Below are 23,244 nucleotides of genomic sequence, written 5' to 3'. Positions count from 1 at the left end.
TGTATGCAAAGTGCCACTTGAACCGTGGGTTTTTGATTTATCAGATAGCAGATAGCAGTGCGTGCTCCACCATTTCGCTTAATGTTTGATGAGTTGATAATAGATTGAACTACACGCACGACAAAGTTAAACTCTGGCAAGTTGAACAATGGCTGCGCTGGTGTACAGTCGCTTGGTATTTTGTAAACACGAATCCACTTCTCTGATCATAGCTCAAATTGGACCGTTCGCTTGATGATACAGATTTGAAATCACTCACCAATCGATACACAACATGGATGGAGCCTTCGGTTCTCGTTCCTACTTTAAACCCGCAGACTACATCGTCTGTGGGGTGATGATTCTGGCGTCCGTAGCCATCGGTCTGTACTACGGATTGAAAGGAGGCGGTCAGCGTACCTCCGCTTCATACATTCTAGCCGATCGCAGCATGACATTAGTTCCCGTCACTCTCTCCCTTCTTGCTAGTTTCTTCTCAGGAATCTCCCTGCAAGGCTACCCAGCTGATGTCTATTACCACGGCCCGACTGTCTTCTGGATGGCTGTCCCCTTCCTCCTGGGGGGCGTTCTGTGTTGGAAATTCTTCCTACCAATGTTCTACAGACTTGGTATGGCTTCAGCTTACGAGGTAAATTGAAATTAAAACAAACATGATCATAATGATACAACCTACTATAATTATTTTGTTCAACCATCTCCCAAATAACAGTTATTAAAATAATATTTAGTTACAAACTACATGTATATAAGTTCTTTCATTATGTTTACAATAACAGTTAATGGAATCGTATATTGGCGCAACACTTCTACAAGACTGGCTGTGATAATCCGTTGAAGAACTTTCTTGAAAGTAGTATTACGAAACCCTTTTAAGGTAATAATTTTGTTTTTTTCATCAACGGTCCTTTGCATCATGATCATAACAGATTTTTTTTGTAATTTTCTGTTTTCCTGTCAAAAAAAGTACCTGGAACTACGTTTCAACCACGCGGTCAAGATATGTGGCGTGATGTCCTTCCTGATTTTCTCCGTAAGTATTCTTGTGCGCTTCCAAAATTTTTGGCACCATGCGAATATGGTTCCATTTTGTTGGCTGCATTAAAATGTGCTTACTTTCATTCTTTGTCATTGTAGACACTCCACTCTGTTCGTCGTTTCATTGTATAATTGTATGCCTCTTTCAGGTTTCCTTCTTTGAATCTAGTAATCATGTATTTGTATTTACTTGGGCCAGGTGCTTTACTCTGGTGTGGTCGCCTTTACCGCTTGTGTAGCCTTGACTGCAGGTTCGTTATTCTCTTGACTCGATCATATACGGAGATCTTTCATTGCCCATTGCTCAACGGAAATAATAACACGTAATAACAACTTACATCTGTTTCTTCGACAAGTAGTAATCCAAGCTGGTTAAGATGCACTAAAGGCGAGATTAATCCAAGGAAAAGGTGCGCTAAAGGGCGAGATTTGATTTAAAATGTTTTCAATAAGAAAGGCTCGAGCTTGTCACAGGCAGTGGCGCACCCAGGTGCTCATAATTTAGTTTTCCAATTTTTTTTTAGGTGTTTGAATTTTGTCAAAAACTGTTACCGCAGAAAATATTCATTTTTTATTTTGTTGTTTTGGGGGACCGGACTACTTTAACGTTTGTGGCGCTATTTACACCTCTATTAATCTACTCGAAAAATAGGCCACATACATATTATCACCACGGTCAAATCGTGGGACTAACAAAAAATATTGACCCCCCCCCCCCAAAAAAGGAACAAAATAACAACCTCTTCCACCCCCTCCTTGGGTGCGCCACTGGTCACATATTGTGTTTATTGAGCATGGATGGATTATTACTTCCAAACCTTTCCACAATCATAATAAAAAGCCTACATTTTATGGATTGTTGGGAAACATTTTGTGGGGGAAAACAAAACAAATGATTTATAACAATTATTTAATATGCTTATCTATATTTTTCTCTTCAGGTCAACAATACATAGTTAATGAAGAATATAAAATATTATAGTAATATTTTTTTTATCTAATCAATTCAGTGACTGGTATCAACGTGGAAGTTGCCATCGTTGGTCTGTGCGTTGTCTGTGCCATCTACACCGTTATCGTAAGTCTTGAGTCGATTGTTTTTCTCTGAAGTTGTCCATGTTAGTTTGTGAGTCCACAAAAATGATTGAGGGTTTCAAATGTTTTCCGATAGAGTTTTACGATTATGTATAGATTCATTGCTCGACTGAAAACCAATGCAAGAAGACAAAAACAACTGATTTTTAGTTCAGACTGTTACTGTTTTTCTTTTCTTTTGTGTTTAAGGGAGGAATCAAGGCAGTTTTGTGGACTGACAGTCTTCAGATGCTTCTGATGCTAACAACGACCATCGCTATAATCGCCAAATGCTCCATGACACTTGGCATCGGGAACGTATGGCAGATAGCTTCCACGGGATCCAGAACCAATTTCTTTTAGTAAGATTATAACTTGACAAGTCTGTGTTTTATATTAAGAGGGACTGCAGCAGAGCTCAAGTTTTCGAAATAGTGTGATGAGCCGGGGAGTAAGTCGTTTAGTCATAAGGGTTTTTATGAATAGGTTTATCTTGTGCACTGTAGGCCTACTTGTGAAACTTAATGTGCAGAGAAACGTCGGGCGAAATTTCTAGTGTGTTTCTTTTGCGCGCAACTTTTCAACGACCCTTTCTTCGGATGATAACAGCTAACCTGAAATAGCCGTCAAATTGGCCATTTTAGTTATAGGATCGATCTTGGAATTTGGACTCATCTTAAAGAGAGTTCTGAAAATAGCAAGGAATCTACTCCTTTAAAAAATGTATTGAAGCATAGTAGTACTGTGCATCATTTCCCAGTCGTTTTTTTTTATAGCAAACTGCAATCTTCCATTGTTTATTATTAAAGCATTTATTTGCGTTTATCAATAAATGAATGCTTATTGAATTATTTTATTTTTTTAAAATAAATTTCTTTCGTTAGCTTCAACTCCGATTTGACGGACTTTTACAACGGGTGGAGTTTCATCGGACAGACGATGTTCTTAGGGGTTGTTATCACCAATCAGTACATGGTGCAGAGACTGGTCATCTGCAAATCAGAGGCGGTGGCCAGAGCGTAAGTTCACGTCAAACGAAGAAATTTTGTTTCCCTTTTCTAAATTTGATTTCCTTTCTGTGTTCCATTGAAAAATACAGGGTGTTCCAACCAAAGTTGTGCAAGCAGATATCCTTTAATTTCTCAAAACTACTTTTCATGAGTATTTTATCATGATGACACCTGGTGTGTTGACATTGGCACCTGGTGTGCTGACATTTTCAAGAAGTGGTATTTTTGTATCAATACAGTGGCCATTTTTTCAAATAGTGCCCCCCCCCCCCTTTACCATATTTTAGTTAGTCTGAATTTTGTTTGCAATCGATTACACATCTATATGAATGGGAACAAGCCTTCTAGACTGGTTCCCTGACCTTATAATTCCCTGACGTCTGTAAATTGCCCCATTTCAATTTAAATGGGGTCAGGGAACCAGACTTCAAGAAAATGATTGTTTTTCTTGGTTTTTCCAGACCCTTCGAACACAAAACATCAAGCAAGTCAGTGTAACAATATTGCTTAAAATATTAATCCCCAAATCCATCCATTTCTTAAAATTACAGCAAAAGCGAATGTTGTATATTCCCTTTAATTGTATTTTGTTTTTCACACAGATCCTTTATTTGCTATTCGTTTGGAGTCATAATTTTCCAAAGTCTTCTGTTTTTGGTGGGGATCAGCATTTATGCATATTACGAGGGATGCGACCCTAGCACCATGGGGTACATGACTAAAAATGATCAGGTAAGTCCACTTATACACCAAACAGTCAGAGAATATTTAGCGGACATTAATTGCTTAATTTGCTTGCATTTTCCAGTAGTCTAGTCTTATAGTGTTTGTTTAAAAAACGATGTGTTCCATCCAGTGGCCTGTCCTCACCAGTGGCGTAGCTAGGATTTTTTTGAGTGGGAGGGGGAGAGGGGGCATCAGAATATCATGGGGGCACATATCGCAAACGTCCTATTGCAGTTTTTCCCAGTTGGGCCCATAATGCCTCGCTGTATCCATTGACATAAGAAATTGTACACAGTAAGCCTTTGGAAAAAAAATGCTACTTACAAAAACCCTTTTTGGTTGGAAAAGGAAAAGAGGCATTTTCAGTATTTTGGTGGGGGCGCCGGGCACCTAGGGGGGGGGGGGGGGGCACGGACAATTTGGGGGGCATGTTCTCTGTTCTTTCTAGTTTGTAGCCCACACTTTTGGGTGGCCTTGTCCTTGTGTTTTTGGTGATATACCCAAAGTATATACAGTACTGTTTTGTGAAATCAGTTAGAAGCAAATGTATCTGCTTGAGTAAAGTTTTGATAAACATAATAAGTTCCACGAGCTGTTTGCCCATCCTACAGATTGTACCGTATTTCATCGTGGACGTGTTCAGTGACTTGCCTGGAATTCCAGGCTTGTTGCTGACAGGATTGTTCGGCGCTGCGTTGAGGTGAGATAATAGGCGAAAACCTCGGAGGTGGGGTGGGAATGGGGGGGGGGCAGTGCCGAGTCCCCCCCCCCCACTATTTTATTGTTTCAGTAACAGTGAATGTACACAAAAGGTTTACTATGCCTATCCAACCCAAAGGGGAGTGTGTGGCCTAGTGGTTAGGGTTCGTGACTCATAATCAGAGGGTCCGGGGTTCGAATCCAGCCGATGGTCATATACTGTGTCCTTGGGCAAGGCACTTCACCCCCACTTGCCCCTCTCCACCCAGGAGTATAAATGGGTACCGGCATTAGCTGGGGAGTAACCTGCGATGGACTAGCATCCCATCCAGGGGGAATAGAAATATTCTCAGTCGTTTCATGCTACTGAAACCGGGGATAAACGCCGGCCTGATGAGCCACAGTGGCTCGGGGCAGACTTTACTACTACTTTATCCAACCCATCCTTCCTATCAATGTCTGGCCTTCAAAAACAAAAATTGCCGTCAACTCTGCCTCAACCTTAAAGTCTATTCAAAATCTCCCAACTCGGTATTAACAACTCGTATTCATGACCTGTTCACTTGATTAAATTGTCTGAGATAACATCAATATTAAACAATCAATTATCCATGTTCCCATGTCATCAGTACACTGTCGTCTGTCTTCAACGCATCTGCCACCCTTGTCGGTGAACATTTCGTGAAGCCATATTGGAAGGACCTCAAAGACAAGGGCTACACTGTGGCTCTCAAAGTAATCGGTGAGCTGTTTTTTTTTAGGGAAACAATATAGAGCCGGCTGGTTTTCTCCCTGAAATATGCCAAAAGACTGCACATTTTTCACGCACTTCATTGAATTGTCATTAGTAAATAAAACGTACACCGATTGATGTATTTTTGTCATTTCGTATTCAATATTATTATATCATCTTCATTGCTGACATTAAAACAGTCTGTCCTTATAGACCTTATAGCTATAGAACAAAACTTGACTTGGCAACCAGGACGTCTCGAATAAATTTTAAATCTCCGTGGATTTTTTTCTTTCTCAGCTGTTTTTGCGTCTGCTGCAGCACTCGGCATGGCATTCCTAATTCCGGTTGTCGGTGATGCAATACCGGTAAACGTCTCTCTTTTTTTGGTTATTTGAGGGATTTTTTTGTCTGTTTGTACTATGTTGTTCTTTTTTATATAGAGGAGGATCATCGTGGTTTTTTTTTTAGTTTCAAACATGGTGGTTATACTGTCATTAAACCAATGCGCTGCTTGGACGAAGCCATTCACAACGAATCAAAAAATAAAAAGAGACATAAAATGTGTGACCAACTTCAGTCTGATGACATAATATGTACATGAGTAATGTTTCTACGCTAGATCCACTGTGTTTCCTCCCACTTTTGGAAAATTCTGCTTCTAATGATGCATGGTATTTTATAGGTGGTGCTCACTTTTGCTGGGTGCAGTACAGCAGGCTGCTTTGCGCTGTTCATCATCGGCGTCTTCTGTCCTTTCTGTGGATCCAAGGTATAGACTAACATGTTAGTAGTGGAGGTAGACTTCTTAACACAATTTGACCTTGGGCATAGAAATAGGTAAAGGTCACATAAATATGTAAATATGAAAATATGTAGATATAAATATGAATGAATGGGGTTATGAAATTCCGGGCACAGTTTGACCTAATGAATGGATGGGATGAATAGGGAATAGGTGTGGGTATTAGGGACCGGGTACAGTTTGACCAATTCTATGGGAAAGATTGCATAAGGTATGGAAAAAAATATATATATTTTTTTATGGTACATTTGGATCTTAGCCCGAATATGAGTTTCATACGTTAGTCCCTGTGAACGACCAGCTGGTCGGATCTTTAATCCCCCAACAATAGACGGGAGAGGGCGCGTGCCAAGTCAGCCCACTAGTATTGTTACGAAGTTAATCCGATCGATACAAAAAGTAATTGGATTTCCGAATGCTCGACAGCAGAAAGCAGCGATAGATGGCAAAAATGAATTTTGCGTTGATCAGACTGAAACGAGTAGGATTGTCTATTTGAAGAATTATTTTAAAGTCATTTTTATTGGGTTTATGGGTATTGTGCACGTTGCGTTTTCCAAGTTATAAACAAACACTCACCGCAGCATACTTGCAGGGTACAGCCTGTGTCGGCCATGGGGGTACATGCATATGATAAATCCACGATCCATAATCCATGCGTCTGTATGGAGACCGGTGGTCGATCACCCCTCGATGATCGCACCGATCCTGGAGCAAATAAATAACTCCGTCCGTGCGCCTATATTCCTCTTGTTAATCGATACAATACCAATGGCACTCTTCTACACTGCCACCAGAATCATCCAAGTAAAAATATATGTTTGTGCGCGGTGATCGTAGAAAAGGGAAGGTTTTGGCATCAGCCAGAGCAAATGCTAGTATACATGCACACTACTGTATACACGCCGTCCGATCAGATAGCGCTCAAGTTTTCTTAATCCGTGACGGCTAAATTATCGATTAGGCTCTATAGTCTGCAGAGGCGCGTACAATAAGGAATGGATTCAGTGGTTTAAAGCCATAACAAAACGTGCGGGTATGTGGTTTTCAAGGGAACTACGGCCTGGAAAGTGCCCGATTAAGTGTATAGGAATAACACAACCATCATTGTGCATTTTGTAATATTTCGTACTAGAACGACCCCAAAACCAAGCTATAGCCTATCCATAGTTAAAAATTCAGTCGTAACGTGGTAAAAATGGTGCCCCTTTAACGCTGTCTGTATAGGAATGCACCGAACCCTAGTTGTACCTCCGTGCCGGATTTGTTTACAAAATCGAGGATGACTGGGTTTTATCTACGACCATTTTACGGGGGTTATTTAGAGGGCGTGTTCAAGCAATAATTTTATGACTGAGAGTAGGCTTTTCCAATTGATAAGACAACACAAACAAAGAAAAATACAACTGCAGAAAGTACAACCGATATGACATTATTGCTTTATTGACGTCATTTTTCAGTAAAACATCATTCTGCTCTTTACCCTGCTCATCCTGCTCTTTTTCCTGCTCATCCTGCTCTTTACCCTGCTCATCCTGCTCTTTACCCTGCTCATCCTGCTCTTTACCCTGCTCATCCTGCTCTTTACCCTGCTCATCCTGCTCTTTACCCTGCTCATCCTGCTCTTTACCCTGCTCATCCTGCTCTTTACCCTGCTCATCCTGCTCTTTACCCTGCTCATCCTGCTCTTTACCCTGCTCATCCTGCTCTTTACCCTGCTCATCCTGCTCTTTACCCTGCTCATCCTGCTCTTTACCCTGCTCATCCTGCTCTTTACCCTGCTCATCCTGCTCTTTACCCTGCTCATCCTGCTCTTTAACCTGCTCATCCTGCTCTTTACCCTGCTCATCCTGCTCTTTACCCTGCTCATCCTGCTCTTTACCCTGCTCATCCTGCTCTTTTCCCTGCTCATCCTGCTCTTTTCCCTGCTCATCCTGCTCTTTACCCTGCTCATCCTGCTCTTTACCCTGCTCATCCTGCTCTTTACCCTGCTCATCCTGCTCTTTACCCTGCTCATCCTGCTCTTTACCCTGCTCATCCTGCTCTTTACCCTGCTCATCCTGCTCTTTACCCTGCTCATCCTGCTCTTTTCCCTGCTCACCCTGCTCATCCTGCTCTTTACCCTGCTCATCCTGCTCTTTACCCTGCTCATCCTGCTCTTTACCCTGCTCATCCTGCTCTTTACCCTGCTCATCCTGCTCTTTACCCTGCTCATCCTGCTCTTTACCCTGCTCATCCTGCTCTTTACCCTGCTCATCCTGCTCTTTACCCTGCTCATCCTGCTCTTTACCCTGCTCATCCTGCTCTTTACCCTGCTCATCCTGCTCTTTACCCTGCTCATCCTGCTCTTTTTCCTGCTCATCCTGCTCTTTACCCTGCTCATCCTGCTCTTTACCCTGCTCATCCTGCTCTTTACCCTGCTCATCCTGCTCTTTACCCTGCTCATCCTGCTCTTTACCCTGCTCATCCTGCTCTTTACCCTGCTCATCCTGCTCTTTACCCTGCTCATCCTGCTCTTTACCCTGCTCATCCTGCTCTTTACCCTGCTCATCCTGCTCTTTACCCTGCTCATCCTGCTCTTTACCCTGCTCATCCTGCTCTTTACCCTGCTCATCCTGCTCTTTACCCTGCTCATCCTGCTCTTTAACCTGCTCATCCTGCTCTTTACCCTGCTCATCCTGCTCTTTACCCTGCTCATCCTGCTCTTTACCCTGCTCATCCTGCTCTTTTCCCTGCTCATCCTGCTCTTTTCCCTGCTCATCCTGCTCTTTACCCTGCTCATCCTGCTCTTTACCCTGCTCATCCTGCTCTTTACCCTGCTCATCCTGCTCTTTACCCTGCTCATCCTGCTCTTTACCCTGCTCTTTACCCTGCTCATCCTGCTCTTTACCCTGCTCATCCTGCTCTTTTCCCTGCTCACCCTGCTCATCCTGCTCTTTACCCTGCTCATCCTGCTCTTTACCCTGCTCATCCTGCTCTTTACCCTGCTCATCCTGCTCTTTACCCTGCTCATCCTGCTCTTTACCCTGCTCATCCTGCTCTTTACCCTGCTCATCCTGCTCTTTACCCTGCTCATCCTGCTCTTTACCCTGCTCATCCTGCTCTTTACCCTGCTCATCCTGCTCTTTACCCTGCTCATCCTGCTCTTTACCCTGCTCATCCTGCTCTTTACCCTGCTCATCCTGCTCTTTTCCCTGCTCATCCTGCTCTTTACCCTGCTCATCCTACTCTATGCCGTAGAGTAGGATGAGCAGGGTAAAGAGCAGGATGAGCAGGGAAAAGAGCAGGATGAGCAGGGTAAAGAGCAGGATGAGCAGGGTAAAGAGCAGGATGAGCAGGGTAAAGAGCAGGATGAGCAGGGTAAAGAGCAGGATGAGCAGGGTAAAGAGCAGGATGAGCAGGGTAAAGAGCAGGATGAGCAGGGTAAAGAGCAGGATGAGCAGGGTAAAGAGCAGGATGAGCAGGGTAAAGAGCAGGATGAGCAGGGTAAAGAGCAGGATGAGCAGGGTAAAGAGCAGGATGAGCAGGGTGAGCAGGGAAAAGAGCAGGATGAGCAGGGTAAAGAGCAGGATGAGCAGGGTAAAGAGCAGGATGAGCAGGGTAAAGAGCAGGATGAGCAGGGTAAAGAGCAGGATGAGCAGGGTAAAGAGCAGGATGAGCAGGGTAAAGAGCAGGATGAGCAGGGTAAAGAGCAGGATGAGCAGGGAAAAGAGCAGGATGAGCAGGGAAAAGAGCAGGATGAGCAGGGAAAAGAGCAGGATGAGCAGGGTAAAGAGCAGGATGAGCAGGGTAAAGAGCAGGATGAGCAGGTTAAAGAGCAGGATGAGCAGGGTAAAGAGCAGGATGAGCAGGGTAAAGAGCAGGATGAGCAGGGTAAAGAGCAGGATGAGCAGGGTAAAGAGCAGGATGAGCAGGGTAAAGAGCAGGATGAGCAGGGTAAAGAGCAGGATGAGCAGGGTAAAGAGCAGGATGAGCAGGGTAAAGAGCAGGATGAGCAGGGTAAAGAGCAGGATGAGCAGGGTAAAGAGCAGGATGAGCAGGGTAAAGAGCAGGATGAGCAGGGTAAAGAGCAGGATGAGCAGGGTAAAGAGCAGGATGAGCAGGGTAAAGAGCAGGATGAGCAGGAAAAAGAGCAGGATGAGCAGGGTAAAGAGCAGAATGATGTTTTACTGAAAAATGACGTCAATAAAGCAATAATGTCATATCGGTTGTACTTTCTGCAGTTGTATTTTTCTTTGTTTGTGTTGTCTTATCAATTGGAAAAGCCTACTCTCAGTCATAAAATTATTGCTTGAACACGCCCTCTAAATAACCCCCGTAAAATGGTCGTAGATAAAACCCAGTCATCCTCGATTTTGTAAACAAATCCGGCACGGAGGTACAACTAGGGTTCGGTGCATTCCTATACAGACAGCGTTAAAGGGGCACCATTTTTACCACGTTACGACTGAATTTTTAACTATGGATAGGCTATAGCTTGGTTTTGGGGTCGTTCTAGTACGAAATATTACAAAATGCACAATGATGGTTGTGTTATTCCTATACACTTAATCGGGCACTTTCCAGGCCGTAGTTCCCTTGAAAACCACATACCCGCACGTTTTGTTATGGCTTTAAACCACTGAATCCATTCCTTATTGTACGCGCCTCTGCAGACTATAGAGCCTAATCGATAATTTAGCCGTCACGGATTAAGAAAACTTGAGCGCTATCTGATCGGACGGCGTGTATACAGTAGTGTGCATGTATACTAGCATTTGCTCTGGCTGATGCCAAAACCTTCCCTTTTCTACGATCACCGCGCACAAACATATATTTTTACTTGGATGATTCTGGTGGCAGTGTAGAAGAGTGCCATTGGTATTGTATCGATTAACAAGAGGAATATAGGCGCACGGACGGAGTTATTTATTTGCTCCAGGATCGGTGCGATCATCGAGGGGTGATCGACCACCGGTCTCCATACAGACGCATGGATTATGGATCGTGGATTTATCATATGCATGTACCCCCATGGCCGACACAGGCTGTACCCTGCAAGTATGCTGCGGTGAGTGTTTGTTTATAACTTGGAAAACGCAACGTGCACAATACCCATAAACCCAATAAAAATGACTTTAAAATAATTCTTCAAATAGACAATCCTACTCGTTTCAGTCTGATCAACGCAAAATTCATTTTTGCCATCTATCGCTGCTTTCTGCTGTCGAGCATTCGGAAATCCAATTACTTTTTGTATCGATCGGATTAACTTCGTAACAATACTAGTGGGCTGACTTGGCACGCGCCCTCTCCCGTCTATTGTTGGGGGATTAAAGATCCGACCAGCTGGTCGTTCACAGGGACTAACGTATGAAACTCATATTCGGGCTAAGATCCAAATGTACCATAAAAAATATATATTTTTTTTTCCATACCTTATGCAATCTTTCCCATAGAATTGGTCAAACTGTACCCGGTCCCTAATACCCACACCTATTCCCTATTCATCCCATCCATTCATTAGGTCAAACTGTGCCCGGAATTTCATAACCCCATTCATTCATATTTATATCTACATATTTTCATATTTACATATTTATGTGACCTTTACCTATTTCTATGCCCAAGGTCAAATTGTGTTAAGAAGTCTACCTCCACTACTCATGTTATTCACATGCCAACAATAATGACTTCACCAGCATAAAGGGAACAAGGCTAGGATGGATTAAGACGAAAAGTTTAAATGAAACCGAAATGTAATCCCTCAGCTTTCCTGAAGGTTCTACACCTCGCAGAGTTAAATACAATTATGCACTTACTCCAATACCGCCAGTTCAGACTACTTACATGTCACATACCAATTCTATCTGCATTACAAGTTCCAGGCCAATTTAGCTTCAATGTCCTAAACTTAGAGATTCAACTTTTGTAAATGTCCAATGCGGAGCCCGCCGGTGTACTTCACAGTGATAATAATCTATCTACACACAGAGTGTTGTAACTGGCTTCGTGGTCGGATTGATCGTGGCAGTGACAATGTCAGTGGGTTGTATCATCCACCAAGTCAAACCGGACAACCTGCCACTATCAGCAGAGATGTGTCTGAATGAGACTTACATGGACATGAACGACACTCTGGTGACAGCTACATCCTTAGCTACACAGCTGCCGTTGGTGACAACCCTCAATCTTACATCACAGATAATGATGACGGAAAGTAACACAAACAGGTATGTCACATAAGGAGATCAGTGGCCATGCATGACGGTACCGGTCGTGTATTGCGGGTATTTGATATAAGAGTAGAAGCTTTAGACAGTGACATAACTGGGTGTCCCCCTGGTGCCCCCCTCCCCCCCCCCCCCCGTTTCAAATCATGAAATAAACAAAAGTATATGCCTATATCACTCCCCCTCTCCCTTTAAAAAACAATCGATCCATGTTATCAGAATTTATGCAAGTTTTAACAGAACCATGTTCGCAGTTGTCCATGGAATGTTACATGCTATGAAATAATTCAGCTGAGTGTATGAGAACCAGAGATTATCACAGGGGGATTTGAGTCGAGTCTGAAACATCGTATTTCTGTAAGTTTTTGTGTTTTGTATGTAGGGAACAAATCAAGTATTATTCTGAAATGATGATGGTGTTTTTGTCTGTTTTCCTTTGCAAGTTTTCATTCATTGATGGAAGTAGGAGAACCCAATGGTTCATTGTATGGTATTTACCATCAATGGGTATCGGTAACTGATCAGTAGTCAACAGCTAAATGTGTATTAACATAGAGATAACTTATGATTAGATTATGCAAATTACGTGAAGTTGCTAATCAATAACTCGTACTTTATTCCTATGTTATCTTTTTTTTTATTAAATGGGGCAAGCCACATATTTTTTTCTTACTCGGTCACTTTCTTTTTGACTCACCCTGTAGCGACAGAGAGAAAGCAATGATACGGGAGCAATAGACACGAAGACAATTCAAGGTATATATGAAATCAAGGGAATGTGATCAACAAAATACGAAACTGTTTCCCCCACAGATCTGAGGGTCCGGTGATATTTTCTTTGGCCAAGTCCTGGTTGTCTCTGTTAACATTTCTGACAACCATTCTAGCGACATTATGTGCTACTTTGGTCACAGGTAAGCATACAAACTCTCCGGTTGGTTTTTTTTTGGGGGGGGGGGAGGGGGTTATGTTTCAAAAATAAAGCAAGCCCAAAATGAACTTCAAGGATTCCATTAAAAGTAATGGACGCCATCTGCTAAAATGAGGCAGAACTGGGCAGAGGTCGAAATGAGGGTTTGTGTGTATTAGGAAAGAGAATACTGTTGGTTGGACTGCAATCAGACATTCCGTTGACAAGGTATGGTTGTTTAAAGTTCTCACTTATTGACATGTCAAAAAAGTAAAACACTGAGAAAAAAAGGCCTATAAACTTTCGTGTTTTGTAATCGTGAAAATGAAAGGTGCAAATTGTTTTCCTTAAAAACACTTTTAATCCCCGATTTGTATACTATTTCTTTAAAATATGTGTAGTAGACATGACACAGGTAACAAATATCAATAACTCTGAAAATCGAGAAAAACAAATCACCCCAATTCAGTTTTTCGTATTTTTCTCCTCTACGGCCTGTGCCCAGTTCCGTCTCATCTTGCCAGAACGCTATGTTTCTGCCGATTCATGAACAAATATTAAATCTGGCGTAGGTTATTAATAGACTAACCTGTCGAAAATTCAGCTCAGTAGATATACAGCTTTTGATAAAACTGTAAAAAATACCTGTATATTATTTTTATTTGAAGCAAAACGTAGGTTTGGCAGTAATGCCTCTTTTCTGGACGATTGCATGGGATGCATGATCGTATTATTTACTTACAATCAAGTAATCTTTAAGTATTTGCTAATGGTGTCGATTACCGTAAACAGAAATCAATTATAGCAATGTTGTTGTTCAAATCAAATTATCCATCTGATAACCATCTTATAAACCATCTTATAATGTTGTTGTTTCCCAAATTGTGTGCCAGGAACAAACGACACCTCCAGTATGGATCCCCGTTTGGTTATTTGGAAGATCAAGACTTCGTTTGTTCCCAGTGAGAAACCTCAGGTAAGAATATAACTAGATCAGATCAGGAAATAGGATCTAAGACTCACAAAAGCACCAAAGCGCACTGGCGAAGCGAATCCATACAGCATATAGCAGCTCGGCTAGTCATTTATTTTGAGAGAACGAATATTTCAGGCTTAGCAAATTATTTTATGAAAACTCTCATCATCACCATTTCCACCCATAGACTGAGAATTGTGTAATATACCGTGTTCTGTTTCTTAATTTGCAATTCAATATAACAGTATGAAAATGTTATTACCATCAATGAAGGTTATATTATGGCTAAAGTCCCTCTTCCGCATGACCAATGTTTTGGGGTGTTTTTTTTTCATTACTGGAAAAGGGAATCTTATTTCCTTTCCTGAAATATCATTATAGCAATCTCTGTTCGTAAAAGGTTTATGTTGGATTTCTATAGCTTGGTGTGTTTTGATTGGCACATTGGTCTTTATAGATCAGGGAAGGAAGTTGCGTTGCATTGTGGGACAGTTTGCGCTACGAATTGAGATCACTGACCTCTATACTAACTGGAATGGCTGACGATACCCACACATTGAAGCCGCTGCTGCCATTCTTGGCTATCCCACGACGCAAGCGCAGAAAACGCACTTCTTTTTTTAAAGAGAAGCTGGTATTGGAGTTTTTCTTCTTCAGAGTTAAGACGAAGAAAATAAGAATTGTTAACATTACAAAAACCTCAACGGCATATCAGGTTGCATATCCTAGGCCTAGAGTGATATTTCGGGGGAACAAGATGGTGGATTGGTGACGTCAAGGTGCGTATGCAAAATCAGCATGTATAGCAGCCAGTCCCATTACTATCGAGGTCAGTGATTGAGAGTTTGTATAGCACAACATAATACCTCCACGGGAGACTGTATTATATTCCTGGCGTATCTCGTTCATTTCAGATCCGCGGAATTGGGGAGTATTCTCCCCTATCAGACATGGAATGTGAGGGTCTCAACAACAAAGACGTCTCTAACGGGAAATGTGAGAACGATTCAACCGAAGCCATTGCCATTCGTGGGAACGAATCGACCGTAGAATTCGTAACTGCCATGTGAAACATTCCAAGCACAAAACGGACTCTGCTCTATTTCAATTTCTCATATTTTTCCCAGACGTAGAAAAAAAAATTGAAGATAAACAATGTTACTGGCATAAAAGTTCACAAAACTTCATTTTGTTCGGTGACAAGTAAGCCTATAAACCAGAACTTAGGTCACTCAGCAGACGAAACATGTCAAAATAGTTTTGTAGTAAAAAATCTTTCTTTCATTGCCAATGACTTCCAGTTATTGCTTGGAAAATATGGCGGCCAACATCTAAAGTTTAAATTACGACATAAATGTTTAAAAGCAGGCTCATAATCTATAATGGTACAAATGTACAATTTACTTTTCTAAATAGGTTATCATACAATTAAAAGGCTATACTGAATGGTATTAGTCTATGAGGGCGCGATTTGGAATACAGGTTCACTCTCTTGAATTTACCCAAATTTTACCAACCCAAAATTCAGAACCACACATACCCACAAAAGAGATTTATTCACATGGTGCTACCGCAAACTTATCTTGTCTTAGTATCTTTCCACCATGTAAACCTTCAAATATCATCACCCAAATCTGCGCCTAGCTCCTATTGTGTACCTCTAGCTACGGGCCTATGACTATAACGTGTCCAGTCTGTAAAAACAACTGTTTACTTCATAATTATACTGCCCTGCATATAAACTCTATAAATTATACACAGCGTTCCGGCACGAACGCCTGCATGCAGTTATCGAAGGGTTATCACACCGCAGTGGTTTAATTTATTTCCTGCATATAGTAACTTACAACCATTTATGTTTTTTGACTTATAGGCATGATATTACAAATAATTGTCGACTGTTGCGATGTCGGATATGTCGTTAATATCCCCCTAGGGACACGCGCCCCTCGGGTGTTAAAAACGTCATATCCCACATCTCACTCACAGCAGTCAACAATTTGTAGACATCTGGTCGGAAAATAGATAAACCTATGCGTTTTTTAAAATTTATTTACAAACACTGCTATACATTGTATTATAAGTGTAAATCGCTAAGGACTGCGTGTGCCGAGTGCACATGATTGTATATACAGTGGTGGACCTTTTCTATACCAAAGAACATAAGAGGACAGTGTCCACGATTAGGCGAAGGTCCACATTTGACAATTGTGTATACAAAACTAATAAGCATTCTTATATTAATGTTTAATAGAAACAATAGGAGCAGATATTGACTGAACAAGTATTACAAGCACAATACAAAACTATATGGAAACATTACGTTGTTACTATAAGTAGTTTTTTTTTTAATTATACAGCATAGTAAAGGACAAAGGGAGTCGTCAGCATGTAACAATCGTCAGTATGTCACATGGCATGGTAAAATACTAGAGCTTTATATACATAGCGGCTTAATAATGGTGTGGTCAAGAAGAAGATGGAATAAATATTTCACTAAGTCTTCATTAACTAAGCAATCTTGTTGACTGCTCTATTCATAAGACAATAAAATATCGAGCTTCCCCCCATCGTTTGGATTACAAAACAAGACGCTGACTTTGTATGTAATTACAAATGCGTCCAGATATGAACATGCCATGTTTAATTAATTAAGGATGCATCTGGGAAAAAAATGAGCCGACATTAAAACAAATTATAGGTACAACCATGAAAGTAATAAAGTCACAAGCATCACAACATTATATAATTAATATGTCTAAAATATTTTAAATAAAAAAAAAAACCAAAGAAATAAACAACTGAAACAAACAGGGAGAAGGTAAGGAAAAGTGGCCTGGACACCATCTCTTTCTAGGTGGCGCTGTTTGTTAAAAATCTACATTCGCGTTTCAAAACTGCTTTCGAGTTACAAGAGAAAGTTATTAATGAGAGGGGAAAAGCATAAAGGAACCATTTGGAGATTAAAGTAGCGATATACATGCATTGCTAAAAGTCGGTGTTTTGGGTTTGTGGGTTTGTTTTTGGGGTGCACCGGGTGGGGCCTCGTATGTAGCCAAGCGGTTAGAGCGTGGAGCTATGGAGTGGAAGGTTGGTGGTTCGAATCTCATTCGGACCAAACACTTGAAAAACTCTCTCTGACGACCCAACAGTAAAATGGGTACCTGATTCGTTCGGGGAAGGTAAGACGGCGAGAGGAGAGGAATGGGCCCCACCACTCATATGCCGCGCCCAAGACACAGTGGACCTCTAACATCCCACTGCCCCTACGGCCAGTAATGGCTATCAGACCTTTACTTTTTACTTTTTTACCTTGGGGGGGGGGGGGGGGGGGGTGAAGGAAGAGATTGTCATGGGGAGGGGGACCTACTCCCCCGGGTTCCCGTGAATGGTTCCCATGAGTGTTCGTTATAGATTACAGTCGAGGGTGTCGGCTTAGGAAATCTCCGCATAGTAAGAGCCAAAATCGTCATTCGGTGTTTGCATTTCTGGCACACGCTGCTGACGTTGAGGACGCACTCGTTCATTAATGTACACCCGAGCGTGTGTTGGCGAATCGTGATCGAGTGAGGGCGCCCTAACCGACGCATAATCATAACTCGGCTCGCTATCTGCTGCGCTGGGGGACAGCTCTTGACGGCTACACTCGACTTGTTTGGGGGTTTGTTTTCCCTTCCTGATAACATCTTTGTTAACGTACTCTTCATCTAATGTCCCTGACAAGGTGTCCAGCCGTTTACCGGTAACGCCAGCATAATCATAACTCGGCTCGCTATCTGCTGCGTTGGGGGACAGCTCTTGACGGCTACGTTCGACTTGTTTGGGGGCTTGTTTTCCCTTCCCGATAACATCTTTGTTAACGTACTCTTCATCTGATGTCCCTGACAATGTGTCTAGCCGTTTACCGGTAAAATCAGCATAATCGTACTCGTTCGGCGGTGTTATATAGACGTCCATGTCAGCAGGTACCCCAACCGCCGGACTTTGTGTTGGTGCGGCGTCATCGCAGTCCCCTTGCTGATCATCATGGAAGGAAACACTGGGAGAAGCAGGGCCACCGGTGTCATTTCTTTCCTCTGTCAGAAAAACAAGTATGAAACTTGGCATAGAAGTGCCATATTGGATCTACACAAGACATCACAATTCAACATTAACAAGAGCCCAATTTCGTGGCGCTGCTTCACAGTTTAGCAGCACGAAATTGTGCTTGAGTCCTATAGCAGAAACTTGAGATAACCTGTTAGCACTATTTCACGGCGTGGGTCTAACCTTACGGCGGCTAATTTAAGCAACTTTTTTTTCTGGTTAAGCGTGCTTTTTTTGTTGTGCTTACTGCTTACGGTCTTCGCGAAATAGACGGAGGGTCCGTTTCGTAAGCAGAAGTGTGTTTAGCAGCGCCTTGGAATTGGGTCCCAGTTGTGTGCCTTTTAGTCCACTTCCACACTTATTTTATTTTGTTCAGTGGCGTAGCTGGGGGGGGGGGGGGGGGTCACACCCCCACCCGCTTAAATCCTCCCCCATGCCCCCATGCTCCCTCACCTCTCGTAATTATTGGGACAGTAAATGTGAGAATTGACCCCCGCTATGTATGACACTGCAGTTGCATGAATAACAACACTTTTTTCACTGCATGTTAATCTACACGAATTTACTCTAAAAAAAAAAATTTGTACGAGAGGAATTCGTCAGACGTTGCAATGCTTACCACGAGATGTTGGTCCTGTAGCAGCTGAAGTCCTAGAATAAAAAATAAGTAAACTACCAGTTTAAATGTGTACCTCATACGTTTCTGGTACATGTATTACATTTTCTAACGTTTCATAATTCTTAGTTGTGGTCGCAGGCAGGTGTTTTTTGGGGTTTTTTTTGGCCATCCCTCTGATTTGAGTGTTCGTAAAAATGTAATAATAGCGACCTTGGAATTGTTTTAACATCAACTTATTTCAATTTATCTGTCAATTTGTTTTGTCCCAGGCGGACGGGCCCAATGCCTGTTTGCCAGCAATCCTAGCTTTTTAGTGTGCAGCATAGTGTCTCAGGGGTCGGGGTGTTCATTGGTTTTTTTTTCCATAATTTAGTAACGAAACGTGAAATTGGTTTACCCATGCCTGTCCAATTAAGCGACATAGAGACATTGCCCTCTAACTTCGCCTTAGCGCATAGGGACTACAGATGCTGTGAGGCTTAAAAGCATGAGCGAGAATACACGATAAAGAGAAAAGGTACCTCATTTGATTGACAGGTAAAATCTTTCTCCATCGTCTACGCAACCGGAAGCCAATGACAAGTAAGACGAGCACCAACACCCCCAGTATGGCTACGACGGTGATGACTGTGATATTGGCGCTTGCTACAACATCGGTAGTATCCCCAATGCCACTGCATGCTGGGTGGAGATTGGTAAAGACGCCATCTTGGAATTGGTAGCTCGAACTGGCTTCTCCGTTGATACAATCGCACGTCAAAGATGAGGAAAGGACTGGAAATTCGAAAGTCTCAATGTCACCTGCAAAAGAATCAATGTTGCTTGATAATCGCGATTTAAATCAAATATTTCTTTTAAAAATATAAATCACTAATTCAAATCACTTACGGATACTAGTATTTTTTTTGCTCAGTATTACATAATTTCACTGTGTTTTTCTAAGAGTACATCTTAATTAAAATGTTTACCAAAGTTACTTTTACACATAAAATAACTAAGAGTAGAGTAAACCAATCCACATGAGTTAAAAATCTCCTCCACACCGGATGGGGACGCGGGTAGATGGTGATATGTATTTATTTTTACCGTGTAGATGCATGGTAATGTGATTTTTTGTTTTTAAGTTTTCACCGTGTAGATGGTGATGTGATTTTTGTTTTTTCGTCGCTCAAAGTCAATATTACTGACGTCAATTTTATCTTCAAATCCGATATGAATAAAAAATGAACAATGCTTGTTTTTCTTTAACATTACTCTAACGAGTAATGGCGATGTTTATCCTTGCACACAATCAAACAATCCTAAACAATTTTATTTGCATTAACTTCTCAATAACAGTCCAGCTTGTCAGATGCAGACACAACATTCACGATAACAATTTATTGAACATGCATTGCACCTTCCACAATGCTAGCCCTCTCAATGCGCATTACATTTGAATTTCCGAATGAAAAAAAGAAGAAAAACTATCGGTAAGGCTCTTGCTTTCTGCTGAAGCGATATACATAGTGCACAACGGATTCAGGCTTCATGGCAGGTTATGATGTGACAGACCAGACTGCCTGCATTCTTAAAAATTGTACTATTAATTTTTTCACTGATAAGAATTAAACTTGCCTGTTTGCAACGAGTAGGTCAAACTGCAAGCGCCACAACTGCAAGCAATCAGTCCCCCAGCACTATTAAAGAAGGGACATAGACAGTAAAGAACGTAAGTTAATTTTATAATAATCGTAGTACTAGTGTAGGAAGGCGTGTACATATGACAGGGCCTTCCAGCACAGATGTCTGCTGACGCCACCACTTCTCCAGCCGAGCTGTGACAGAGAGCCAACTTTTTTTTTTAAATCTTTGCGTATATGCTTGTTCTTTTGCTCATTTTGGTTCATCTTCTTATAAAATACGTAACCCATCATGCCCATAGATGCCAATTAAACTGGACATAATATTACCACACAAATCAGCCGGACAAAACAGACAAATCACTGAAGTTTGATCTCGAAAAGTTGCTCGGTGCACTCCGTCCCCTCTTCACATACTTGTTAAACACACTAATTTCAAAGTAGAGTTACTTCTATCTTTGATATAGCTGCATTGTACTCACTTATCTCTGACAACGCAAGCACAGCCTTGAAGGCATCGACCCGTGCCACATTCACATAGAGCGGGGAAGACATAAGACGAATCTGAGACGTTAATCATCTGTTCAGTGTGGATGCAGAGAGAACCTCCTCGTAAAAACTCAGTCAGGCCGGTAGGGGTTGTTGAGCACTGCCTTGATGCTAATGTATGGTGAGGAAGTACCAGAGAAGAAATGTAATATATTACATTGTTGTATGACGTGTCTCCGCACGTGTTCATACGCTGTCATTATCCCGAATGACCCATGACCCATATCATTGTGCGCATGCGTAGTTGAAATACCGAGCTGGCTTTTTTAATCCGAATGTGCAACCCCCCCCCCCCCCCCCCCCAGTGATCTACCCCCTTTAAAACCGTTGAGGGGGTATCTTGAGCACGGAGTCCATATGGAAAATGGAAAACAAACTCACAGTTTTCATGTGTCGCTTGTTGATCCACAATGTTTCGCTCGCATATGTATCCATACTCCGTAGCACAGTCTTCTCTTTTCCACTTGCCGCTCAAACTGAAGCACCCGTGTCGCCAGTCTAGACGGTTATGCGTATCACGTTGAAGATTCTGGTAAGACACCGTGGTGCCGTCCATCCATTTGTGTTGTGCGATCAGACCTATCCAGGAATATCCAACCGTCACAGTTTGGAGGTACTTCACTATGTGATTTAACTCTTCTCTTGTCTCGATGTAAGGTAGATGTCCGTTGTAAGTTTCATTGCAGAATTGTTGAGCATCTCTATGCGTCAACCTTGATTCATTCACCCTGTAACACGATCCACCAAACGCGTCCTGCTCTAGGCACTCTATAAAAAGAATACCATAAACAAAGTGAAATTATTCAGAAGCTGATGTATCGTTAGGCGGTGTTCATCTTTTTATCGTTTGTCTTTTTGGTGCAATAGAAATATACGAACTTTGGTCGAGAATGTACGTCAAGCATGTAATGGATTTGGGGTGGTAAAATATCTGGTATCGCGAAGTTTGTTTGTTATAGTATTAAACAATGTCATGTATTGTTTGGAATAGGCCCTGTGTGGTTCCGATTCGACTCTGGCGCTCTTGACCAACCTACCTTTATTTTCGTTTGGTATCTCACATATGAAACGTCTTTCATTACTGCACACTCTTCCAATTACTTCACTGCGCCTCATGCTAAAGCACGTTTTCACTCCTTGGAGGGAAGCGGAAGGTTTACGTATAGGCAAGAGCCAGTCCTGCCTTAGCGGAGTTCCATCTAGCCAAGATACCGCCCAGATGAGCCCAATCCAGTTAACCGACTCGGTAGCTACGATCGTCTCAAGGAAGCTCTGTTCCTCCTCCGACTCGATGTAAGCAAGATGGCCGCCATGTTCGATGCAATATAACTGTGCATCGTGGTTTGACTTGCCTTCATTCACGATCATGTAACACGTGTTACCATCGCCGCCCATTACCTCTTCGTCCGTACAATTCAAAAGCTCAGCTGAAAATATTGCCATTTGAAAGTGAAACGTTGGATAGAATCGTTAGGTTAAATAAAGGTGTGGTACATGGAGAGGGGGTGATGCATTCAAGGCGTGAACGTAAGAAAATTGTTTTTAAAATAGAAATAAGCACAAATCGAAATGATTATACCAATTAAAGCCTACACCAAAACAAGTTTGAAATGTCCAATTGTTCGGTTTGGTAGATATCTTGAAAAGAAATTTTAAACAGCAAAATTTCGAAATTATGGACAAAATTATACTTGAAATCCTTCGCACTGCTCCAGGATGTAACTGGCTCTGCCTCAACATGTTGACAGCGATTGCTAGTTGATTTTGAAGGATTGAGGCAGTGGTCACCCCTCCATGGAACACAGTCATGAAATAACGGTTTATTTTGGAGGATTGAGGCTATATACAATTTTTACACAGAGGCAGTTGGAGGATTTTGCAGGATTGAGGTTGCATCCTAGCAAAAATGCCTAGGGAGTTACGGATTCCTAACTCCAGATTCGTTATGTTTGCGACATTGACCTTCCATACTTTGCCAAACCGTGATTGGCAAAAAGTGCCAACCACGGCATGGCAAGAAACTACAAATGTAGCGTTACGCACCAGTGACAAAAGAGTGGCATATCCAATGCCTTTAATATATTCACATGGATTTAATCGTTTCTATTTTAACTTATCATAACGGAACAGGCAATGACGTCACACAGGCCATCCTTTCTCATAAATCTAACCGCATGAAAACAACCAC

The 23,244-nt window shown here is 42.0% G+C and overlaps 2 protein-coding genes across 2 annotated transcripts; one reads left to right on the top strand and one right to left on the bottom strand.

The window, feature by feature from the left end:
* Window positions 1–274: 274 nt before the first annotated feature.
* Window positions 275–15,250, top strand: LOC119745027 (sodium-coupled monocarboxylate transporter 1-like). Its single transcript, XM_038221251.1, has 15 exons — window positions 275–628; window positions 965–1,030; window positions 1,235–1,286; window positions 2,046–2,113; window positions 2,320–2,471; window positions 2,994–3,128; window positions 3,722–3,851; window positions 4,457–4,545; window positions 5,174–5,286; window positions 5,578–5,645; window positions 5,963–6,049; window positions 12,056–12,294; window positions 13,108–13,208; window positions 14,098–14,180; window positions 15,095–15,250. The coding sequence occupies exons 1-15, from the start codon at window positions 275–277 to the stop codon at window positions 15,248–15,250; spliced, it is 1,893 nt and encodes a 630-aa protein (XP_038077179.1).
* A 2,263-nt stretch (window positions 15,251–17,513) lies between these two features.
* Window positions 17,514–22,451, bottom strand: LOC119745026. The gene is made up of 7 exons (XM_038221250.1): window positions 22,094–22,451; window positions 21,438–21,824; window positions 20,990–21,167; window positions 20,503–20,564; window positions 19,407–19,686; window positions 18,886–18,917; window positions 17,514–18,256 (listed from the first exon to the last, which is right to left on the bottom strand). The coding sequence occupies exons 1-7, from the start codon at window positions 22,449–22,451 to the stop codon at window positions 17,616–17,618; spliced, it is 1,938 nt and encodes a 645-aa protein (XP_038077178.1). The 3' UTR covers window positions 17,514–17,615.
* Window positions 22,452–23,244: the final 793 nt, after the last annotated feature.

Source organism: Patiria miniata, unplaced genomic scaffold (genome assembly GCF_015706575.1).
Source record: "Patiria miniata isolate m_02_andy unplaced genomic scaffold, ASM1570657v1 HiC_scaffold_7, whole genome shotgun sequence".
In the NCBI taxonomy this organism is placed as follows: domain Eukaryota; kingdom Metazoa; phylum Echinodermata; class Asteroidea; order Valvatida; family Asterinidae; genus Patiria; species Patiria miniata.
The sequence above is the reverse complement of the archived record's forward strand: the minus strand, read 5'-3'. Positions and strand labels throughout refer to the sequence as shown.

Bases quoted from the DNA above. Each gene is read 5' to 3' on its own strand.
- LOC119745027 (XM_038221251.1), top strand. From the start codon at position 275: ATGGATGGAGCCTTCGGTTCTCGTTCCTACTTTAAACCCGCAGACTAC. The intron at 629-964 runs GTAAATTGAAAT...TGTCAAAAAAAG, and splicing joins GTATGGCTTCAGCTTACGAG to TACCTGGAACTACGTTTCAA. The intron at 4,546-5,173 runs GTGAGATAATAG...CCATGTCATCAG, and splicing joins TTGTTCGGCGCTGCGTTGAG to TACACTGTCGTCTGTCTTCA.
- LOC119745026 (XM_038221250.1), bottom strand. From the start codon at position 22,451: ATGGGCGGCGATGGTAACACGTGTTACATGATCGTGAATGAAGGCAAG. The intron at 18,918-19,406 runs GTACCTTTTCTC...TTTTTATTCTAG, and splicing joins TTACCTGTCAATCAAATGAG to GACTTCAGCTGCTACAGGAC. The intron at 18,257-18,885 runs GTAAGCATTGCA...TTTTTCTGACAG, and splicing joins TACAGGACCAACATCTCGTG to AGGAAAGAAATGACACCGGT.